This window comes from Stomoxys calcitrans, chromosome 1 (genome assembly GCF_963082655.1).
Source record: "Stomoxys calcitrans chromosome 1, idStoCalc2.1, whole genome shotgun sequence".
Lineage (NCBI taxonomy): Eukaryota > Metazoa > Arthropoda > Insecta > Diptera > Muscidae > Stomoxys > Stomoxys calcitrans.
The window spans coordinates 235497310-235506986 of record NC_081552.1 but is presented as its reverse complement, the minus strand read 5'-3'; the positions used below and the strand labels follow the sequence as shown (position 1 = coordinate 235506986).

General features: G+C 40.9%; 1 protein-coding gene across 1 annotated transcript; it reads left to right on the top strand.

The window, feature by feature from the left end:
• Positions 1 to 6043: 6043 nt before the first annotated feature.
• LOC106090465 (uncharacterized) lies at positions 6044 to 7529 on the top strand. The gene is made up of 2 exons (XM_013256650.2): positions 6044 to 6209; positions 6292 to 7529. The coding sequence occupies exons 1-2, from the start codon at positions 6128 to 6130 to the stop codon at positions 7416 to 7418; spliced, it is 1209 nt and encodes a 402-aa protein (XP_013112104.2). The 5' UTR covers positions 6044 to 6127; the 3' UTR covers positions 7419 to 7529.
• Positions 7530 to 9677: the final 2148 nt, after the last annotated feature.

The window sequence follows — 9677 nt, the reverse complement described above, 5'->3', positions numbered from 1 at the left end:
GCAGAAGTATGGCGAGGGGCTTAACCTAACTCACTCTCCCAAATTTCGGCGACATCGGACAATAAATGCGCCTTTTATGAACCCAAAGCCTTAAATCGAGAGTTCGATCTATATGGCAGCTATATCCAAATCTGGACCAATCTGGGCCAAATTGAAAAAGGTTGTCGAAAGGCCCAACATAACTCACTGTCCCAAATTTCGGCGATATCGGACAATAAATGTGCCTTTTATGGGCCCAATGCCTTAAATCGAGAGATCGGTCTATATGACAGCTATATCCAAATCTGGACCGATCTGTGCCATGTTGCAGAAGTATGTCGAGGGGCTTAACTTGACTCACTGTCGCAAATTTCGGCGACATCTGAGAATAAATGCGCCTTTTATGGGCCCAATGCCTTAAATCGAGAGATCGGTCTATATGGCAGCTATATCCAAATCTGAACCGATCTATGCCATGTTAATGAAGTATGGCGAGGGGCTTCACTTGACTCACTGTCGCAAATTTCGGCGACATCCGACAATAAAAGCTCCCCTTATGAGCCCAAAGCACTAACTCGGGAGATTGGTCTATATGGCAGCTATATCCAAATCTGAACCGATCTAGACCAAATTGAAGAAAGATGTCGAGTGGCCTAACACAACTTACTATCCCAAATTTCAGCAAAATCGGCTAATAAATATGGCTTTTATGGGCCCAAAACCCTAAATCGGCGGATCGGTCTATATGACAGCTATATCCAAATCTGGACCGATCTGGGCTAAATTGAAGAAGGATGTAAAAGGGCCTAACACAACTCGCTGATCCAAGTTTCAGCAAAAACGAATAATAAATGTTGCTTTTATGGGCCCAAGATCCTAAATCGGCGGATGGGTCTATACGGCGGCTATATCAAAATATTGTCCGATATAGCGCACCTTCAAACTTAACCTGCCTATGGACAAAACAAGAATCTTTGCAACATTTCAGCTCAATATCTCGATTTTTAAAGACTGTAGCGTGATTTCAACAGACGGACGGTCATATCGAAATCGTCTTAGATTTTTACGGGGATCAAGAATATATATATACTTTATAGGGTCGGAAATGGATATTTCGATGTGTTGCAAACGGAATTACAAAATGAATATACCCCCCATTCTTCGGTGGTGGGTATAAAAATAGTCTATTTGTTTGTCCTAGCGCGTAGTGCTCTGTTACGACTTCAAAAAACCGTGTCAAATACTGTTCAAATTGGTCAATAACCTGATATAACATCCATATAAACCGATCTCCCGATTTCACGTCTTAAGCTTATATTTATTAGACCACTGAAGGTCCGTGCCGAATTTGGTCCATATGTTGATAAAGCTGCTATCGGTGCATAAATTAAGCATTTTTCGCCGGTTTATGAGGAAAATTTGTTTTCATATATACCTGAGGTGGTGGGTATCCGAAGTTCGCCCGGACGACAATGGTCGGTATTGACGGACACAATAATCCTGGCAACGACAACAAAGCGGTAGATCTATACAAGTATAGATTGGAATACATGATCTTGGAGCGTCCTTGGCCCCTAATTTGTTACCTACAGGCAGCAGTAAATGAAAGAATTCGAAGTAGAATACGAAACTTATATAAAAAATTTGGGGTCGAGTCCCAGGAGGCCCGCCCCAACCCAAAAGCCACCCCAAACGGTCATATAGGTCGATCGCGACAAAATGGGATTCAAACGAAAGGAATTTGACTGTCGAATACGAAACTTATATAAAAAATTGGAGTCTATTCCTAGGAAGGTCGCCCCACACCAAAATTATGTCCCAAATGAGATTCGGGCACCGAACGGAACAATACGGGACTCAAACGAAAGGTTTTTTGAGAGAAGAATACGCAACTTATATACAAATTTGGTTCAATTCCCAAGGGACGCCCCACCCCAAAATTATGCCCCAAATGCGCATGTATACCATTTTCAAAATTTGAACCTTGTCAAAAGGAGGCCACCATAGCGCAGAGGTTAGAATGACCGCCTATGACGTTGAACGCCTGGGTATACATCTTGGCGAGAATATCAAAAAAAATGTCAGCGGTGATTATCCCCTCCCAATGCTGAGGCTATTTGTAAGGTACTATGCCATGTAAAAACTTCTCCCCAAAGAGGTGTCGCACTGCGGCACACCATTCGGATTCGGCTATAACAAGTTGGCCCCTTATCATTGACCTTAAACTTAAATCAGACAACACTTATTGATATGTGAGAAGTTTGCCCCTGGTCATGGGCAATTTTGCAATTGCGAAAGGGGGCCGCAAACACTTAAAACGTAGCGAAGCACACCAGGCCAGACAGTTTTCTATAAAAAATCAAATTTTAACAAAATTTTCTATAAAAACGATTTTCGACAAAATCTTATATATAAAAATCAATTTGTGTTTGTTTGTTTGTGTGTTCCTTATAGACTCAGAAAAGGCAGAACCGATTTTTTTGAAATTTTCACAGATGGTGCATAATGACACCGTGGTGAAAATATGGTACTGAATTTTTTGATATCTAAAGGGGTACCCTTTTTTTATAGTACCCTAAAAATGAAAATTTGGTATCCAAATTTCGGATGGGGTACCTAGGGGCGCCGCTCCCCTTTCAAATCTACCAAACATATATTAAGACCAATAACGACGATATGGGAGTCAAATGAAAGGTATTTAGGATAAGAAAACATATCTGATATTCAATTGTCGGACCAAGTGCTAGAGGGACCACCCCAAGCCCCAAAACACCCCTAAATCGGACATATTTACCGACCATGGCAATATGGGACTCAAATGAAAGGTATTTGCGAGTAGAAGACGAATCTAATATCCAAATGTGGGGCCACGTTTTCGGGGGTTCACCCCTTCCCCAAAACATCCCCCAAACAGGACTTATTTACTGACCATGGCAATATGGGGCTTAAATGAAAGGTATTTGAGTGTAGAATACGAATCTGATATTTAAATATGGGACCAAGTGTTTGGGGGCCGCCTCTCACCAAAGACATCCCCCAAAGGGTACAAATTTACGACCATAGCAATATGGAGCTCAAATGAAAGGTCTTGGGGAGTAAAGCACGAATTTGATATCAATATTCGGGAAAATTGTCTATGGGGCCACCCCACCCCCACAACACCATCCAAATAGTAAGTATTTTCTGACTATTGCAATATGAGGCCCAAATAAGAGGATTTTTTAAAGTGGAACACGAATCCGATATATATTTTCAAGACCAACCTACTGAGTGGCCGCCCATCCCCCAAAACACCCCCAAGCCGGTCATGTTTGCCGACTATGGAAATATGGGGCTCAAAATAAAGGTAAGTGGGAGTAGACCACGTATCTGATATCAACATTAGGGGCCAACTGTCTGGCGGACGTCCCACCACCACAACAAAACCCCAAATAGGACGTATTTGCTCACCAAGACAAATTGGGTATTAAAGAGAGTGGAACTAAATATTCATAGTTTTTTGGGCCAATACCCCAAACCGGACATATTTGCTGACTTTTGCAATAAGGAGTTTAAATGAGATTAGAAAACGAATTTGATATCCAATTTTGAGGGCAATGGCTATGTGGAGTTCAAATAAATGATATATAAAGGGTGATTTTTTTGAGGTTAGGATTTTCATGCATTAGTATTTGACAGATCACGTGGGATTTCAGACATGGTGTCAAAGAGAAAGATGCTCAGTATGCTTTGACATTTCATCATGAATAGACTTACTAACGAGCAACGCTTGCAAATCATTGAATTTTATTACCAAAATCAGTGTTCGGTTCGAAATGTGTTCAAATTTTGACAAATTTTGTTCAGCGATGAGGCTCATTTCTGGTTGAATGGCTACGTAAATAAGCAAAATTGCCGCATTTGGAGTGAAGAGCAACCAGAAGCCGTTCAAGAACTGCCCATGCATCCCGAAAAATGCACTGTTTGGTGTGGTTTGTACGCTGGTGGAATCATTGGACCGTATTTTTTCAAAGATGCTGTTGGACGCAACGTTACGGTGAATGAACACATTTCGAACCGAACACTGATTTTGGTAATAAAATTCAATGATTTGCAAGCGTTGCTCGTTAGTAAGTCTATTCATGATGAAATGTCAAAGCATACTGAGCATCTTTCTCTTTGACACCATGTCTGAAATCCCACGTGATCTGTCAAATACTAATGCATGAAAATCCTAACCTCAAAAAAATCACCCTTTAGATATATAACAATAGACCACGTTGCTAATATATTTTCCGGGCTTAGTGTTTGGGGGACCACCCCGATCCCCAAAACACCCCTAAAACGGCCATATTTACAGACCATGTCGATGTGGGGCTCAAATGAAAGGTATTGGGGAGTAGAGGACGAAGTTGATACCCACTTTCGGGACAAATTTTCTGGAGGTCAACCCCTTTCCCAAAATACCCCACACACAGCAATTTTATACTGACCATCGCAATATTGGGCTCAAATAAAGGTATTTGGGAGTAGAATACGAATTTGATATCCACTTGTGGGACCATGTATTTAGGGCATCACCCCCAAAGGAAAAAAATGTTTCAACCATGCCAATATGTGGCTCAAATGAAAGGTATTTGAGATTAGAAAACGAATTTGATAACCTATTTTGGGGCCATGTGTTTGGGGGACGCCTCATCCTGTAAACTTCTCTTATGCCAATGGCAATATGGGGTTTAAATAAATGGTATTTGAAAGAAGAGTACGATGCTGATATTTTTTTAGGGCCAAGTATCTAGGGGACCACCTCTCCCGAAAACACCAATAAATCAGACATCATGAGAGTAGCGGGCTGAAATAAAGTATTTTAAGAATGGAGTACACCTTACAACCAAACTTAAATTCGTTGACCAATAAAGATCATATGGGATTCAGATAAAGGCACTTTTATTGTTAAAATTTTAGTCAAGTTAGCATGGTATTTCACTAAAAGCTCTTTAATTGTCGAAAATAAATATTCCAAGGAAACTTTTGTTCCATATAAAGTAAAAGAAGGCGCATCGGAGCGGGCCCCGGTCAGCTAGTTTTCTATAAAAACAAAAAAAAAAACTTTAACAAAATTTTTAGTAAAAATAACCTTCGACTAAATTTTTTTTGAAAATCCAGTTTTGAACAAATTTTTAATAAAAATTTAATTTTAACAAAATTTTCGATAAATCGAATTTCGGCAGTATTTTCTATGAAAATTAGATTTCAATGAAATTTTCGACAAAATTTTAGGTAGTATTCGAATTTCGACTAAAGTTTGTTTAAAATCGAATTTCTAAAATTTTTATTATAATAGAATTTCAAAAACCTTTTTTTTATAAAAATCAAATGTTGACTTAATTTTATAAAAATATAGTTTTGACAAAATTTTCTACAAAAAAAAACAAATTTCGAAAAAAAATTTTTGGTAAAATTCAAATTTTGACAATATTTCCAATATAGAAATCAAGTTTTGACTAAATTTTCTATAAAAATGAAATATGAATGAAAAATTTTGATCAAAATATCAAAATAAAATACTTACAAAATTTATATTCATATTTATTTTTTTTTTTTAATATCGAAAAAATGTTGTTTCCCGAAAATTATCTCGAATTTTTTACAAAATCAGTTAAAGGCTGTTAAGCATTAATTGCTAGTTTGAATTGAAATCCAAATTTATATGTTGATTGCACACACGTCTACCCCTACCGTGAGAAGAAGCCGTCATTAAAACGTCCAAAAGCTAAGCAAAAACTTCCTTAATGCACATGAACCACTATCAGAAAGGAGGGTAAAATTTCGTGTATTTAGTTTTGGTTTCGGTTGCTAGCCTTAAAACAAAACAAAGGTGGAAAATGAAAATTGTTAACAAGCGTGCCGGCAATTATTTTCCATTCCAAACTCTAGCCGTGGAGGTGGCGATGACGGCGTCCATCGTTCATGGCAACAAATTGATGGACATGAACACCATCATGCGCCAGTAGCCATTTGCCTGTTGCCTGTTGCTTGTTGCTCTCAAATGCAAAACAAAAAAACAACCAAAACTTGGATTATGTAGTTGATGGCCACCGATGTACAAACAAACCTTTTATCAATTACTTGACTTGGTGCATGGTATAAAATTGATGTATAACCAACAATGAGTGGACATTCCATAAATTATAGTTGCATAGTGATGAACAGAGTAATTTTCATCAAGAGCATAGCCTGCGTTATTTTAGGTAAGTTGGTAGGCATAAGCCAAAAAAAAGGATAGAAATCCTCCTGAAATATGGATTACGAAAAAACTTTTGTCTATTTCAGCTCTACACTCTTCCGGGGAAGTAGTGGGACGTCTGACTAAACGTAATGGTTATATTTACAAGTCATCGCCATCATCTTCAGCATCATCATCGCCACATGGTGGCAGTGCTTTGTTTGTACCCCAAGAATCGCACTCGGCTCCAGGTCATGATGGCTCCTATGGGGATGGTGGCAGTGGAAGTGATTCCTCACCTCACAGTAAATATGAAGATAATTACTACGACTACAGGGTAGTATCATCTAACACTGTGGGTGGTGGTGGACCATCATCATCCTCATATCATTTGGAACGTGAAACAGGCTCTTCCAAATCTGGTGGCTTGAAAATTTCCAGCTCATCGGGCAGTGATCATGATGTGACATATCATTTGACCAGTGAATCCATTTCCAGTGCTCCCAAATCCGGTTACAGCATTGGCAGTGGCTTACGCTCCATAGCTCAAGGCTCTGCTAATCAGGCCTACAGTGCAGTGGCCTCACAACATGCTGCCGCTAAGCAGGCAGCATTTTTGGCCAAAAACTCTTTGGCCCAGGCAGCATCTCAGGCAGCCGCAACTGCACAGGCAGCCTTAGAGGGCAAGCAAGTGCTATTGCAAGAACTACAACAGCAAGCGGCCATGGCACAGCAGGGTCTATCTCGAGAATTGGAACAATTAAAGTTGGCCAAAATTACCACCCATTTGGCGCAGCAAGCTGCTAGGGCAGCGCGAAATCAAATTTCTGTTTTAACAGCTGCTCTCAATAACGCCAAGGCAGTGGCCGAACATGCGGATCAAACCTCTCAAGAGGTATCAAATCAATTAGCCTCCCAGTCATCTATGGTGGGTCAGGCCAAATCGCGCCTAGAGCAAGTGGAGGAACAACTGAAACAGGCCACCATCGATTTTGAAGCTACCAAGGAGGCAGCCTTAAAGGCCTCCTCATCAGCGGCAGCGGCACAGGTCAATGCTTCACAGGCTGCGGCTCATGCAACCCAAAAATTGCATGAAAGTACCCACGACCATCCTCCCTCTGCCTCCGCAGATGATTCTTTCGAAGATGCTCAAGCTTTGACACATCAAATTCATTCGGTGTCACGAAGACATCCCTCACACTCATCCATTGATAGAATGGAGGCGAAACAATAGGAACGAGTGATACATTTTAGTTATTTTTACTTTTTTTTTACATAAGATTCACAAAATTCCTAACTTATTTGTAAGGTTCATAAACTAAACGCATCTGCCAAACATCTGAGTTGAAAAAAATACTAAGCCAAATATAGTTTTAAATAAAATATTACTCATACATATATAAGCGATTATTTTTGTTATAATTTTACCACCAATCATTAGCGTCGCCAACCCATTGGTTTGGGTAGGGTCTCAAACCCTTTGAGAATCACACAAATTTGCAATTTTGTCGAATAAAACGTAGGGAGGAGGGGGCGCTAAAACTATTCTGGGAATGCTTAGCCCTCCCCCTGGTGTGGTTTTTTTTTTTTTGTAGCAGTGTATTGTACACTGAGGCGGCAGCCCTTGCCGATGAAGGACTTCATCGGGTCAATCCGGTACGTACAACCGGCTGCCATGGGATTGGTTGTTGTTTTTTTTTTTTTTTTTTTTTTTTTTTTTTTTTTTTTTTTTTTTTTTTTTTTTTCCACACCCCTGGTGTGGTGAACTGAGGCGGCAGCCCTTGCCGATGAAGGAATTCTTTGGGTCAAACCGGTACATACAACCGGCTACCATGGGATTGCAAACTGTGCATACCGACTGTTGACAATTGTGGTCCTAGTAATAAACCCGACATCACTCACCTGTTACCTGGCTATGATCGCTTGGTACTGAGATATTTCAATGCGCTTGCAAAAGGCATGCTTTTGGCAGGACGAATTGATGACTCCATGTTTAGCACGGTGAGTGAGTATGTCCCACCAGAAATATGTGCAGCTTTTCATCAGATATCCCCATAATAATCCAGAGATGTATCAGCTATGATAAAACAAAAAGGAGAGTCATTCAATGCAGCTGTGATCTCGCCTCCTAAACATCACCCATCACAATTTACCGAGGACGAAGTTACAAACGTTATCCACATCACCAAGTCATACAAGGTGTCGGCCCCCGACGGAATATTTAAACTATTACTGAAAAAGCAGGATGTACAAGTAGTCGTCAACCCGACTAAGGCTCTCAACCTGTCTCTGTATACATGTTCCCGATGTCTAGACAATTGCAAATTTGCCCATGAATATTCCATTAGGGAACAGAAGCAAACTTCTCACATATCAATGAGTGCAGTTTAAGCTCAATGATAAGGGGTCTCCTTTTTATAGCCGAGTCCGAACGGCATGCCGCAGTGCGACACCTATTTTGAGGAGAAATTTTTACATGGCATAGTACCTCACAAATGTCGCCAGCATTAGGAGGGGATAACCACCGTTGACATATAAAGTCAAATTGTTTTATCCAGTTCATAATCTACCTTTAATTACCTTTTATTTGATACCCATATTGTCCCAATTGGGAAACCTGTCCGTTTGGATGGATTTTAGGAAAGGGCGTCCCCACGTTTATTGGACCCCAAAGTTTTATTCCAATGTTGTGTTTTTGGGTAACCATAAGGGGGTATACAAGATTTCGCTTAAATCGGTGCACTCATCTGCGAGATCTTTCGTTTTTGAAAATTGGGGTAAGGGGCAGGGTCCATTCTGTGCAGATTGCATAGGACGACGACTGTGTTTTCGTGTTTTTTCGTTATAGGAGAGGCACTCCGGAGTACCTTCTCCGCACGCTTCTGGTCCGTGCCGGGATTGAAAAGAACCCCGAATCCTGGTTCTGTTCGGTTTGCCAGAACCGCCTCCATCATCGGTCGGTGTCGGTGAGGTGTAACCGGTGCATGAAGTGGGTACATTTCCGATCATTCTCCGGCCTCACTTCACTACAGGAGTATAGTAATACAGGATATGTTGCAAGGTGCTGTGCGACCATAGCCAGCTGTGGGTCACAAGCGTCGTTGACGTCTTCGTATTCTGCGTCCTCGTCGTCGGACTATGTGATATGTCATAACCTCTGAGCGCCGGACATTTACCAATCAGAAGAAGGGCGATTGGGCTGGCTTCAGAGAGTATACCAATCGCCGCTTCAGTGAACTGCCGGTCGCCAGTCATTGTGAAATTTAGGGATAAGAAGTCGAAGCACCATGGAGTGAAACAGGGAGTTCCCCAAGGTGGGGTAATATCTCCGGCACTGTTCAACCTCTACCTATCCTCCATTCCACCCTCTCCAGAGGGCATAGAGATCGTATCATATGTGAAGGATTGTACGATCATGGCATCAGGCCCCCCACCCATTGTTGACATCTGCGATATGTTGAACGTCTACCTCAACGAACTTGCCTCATATTTT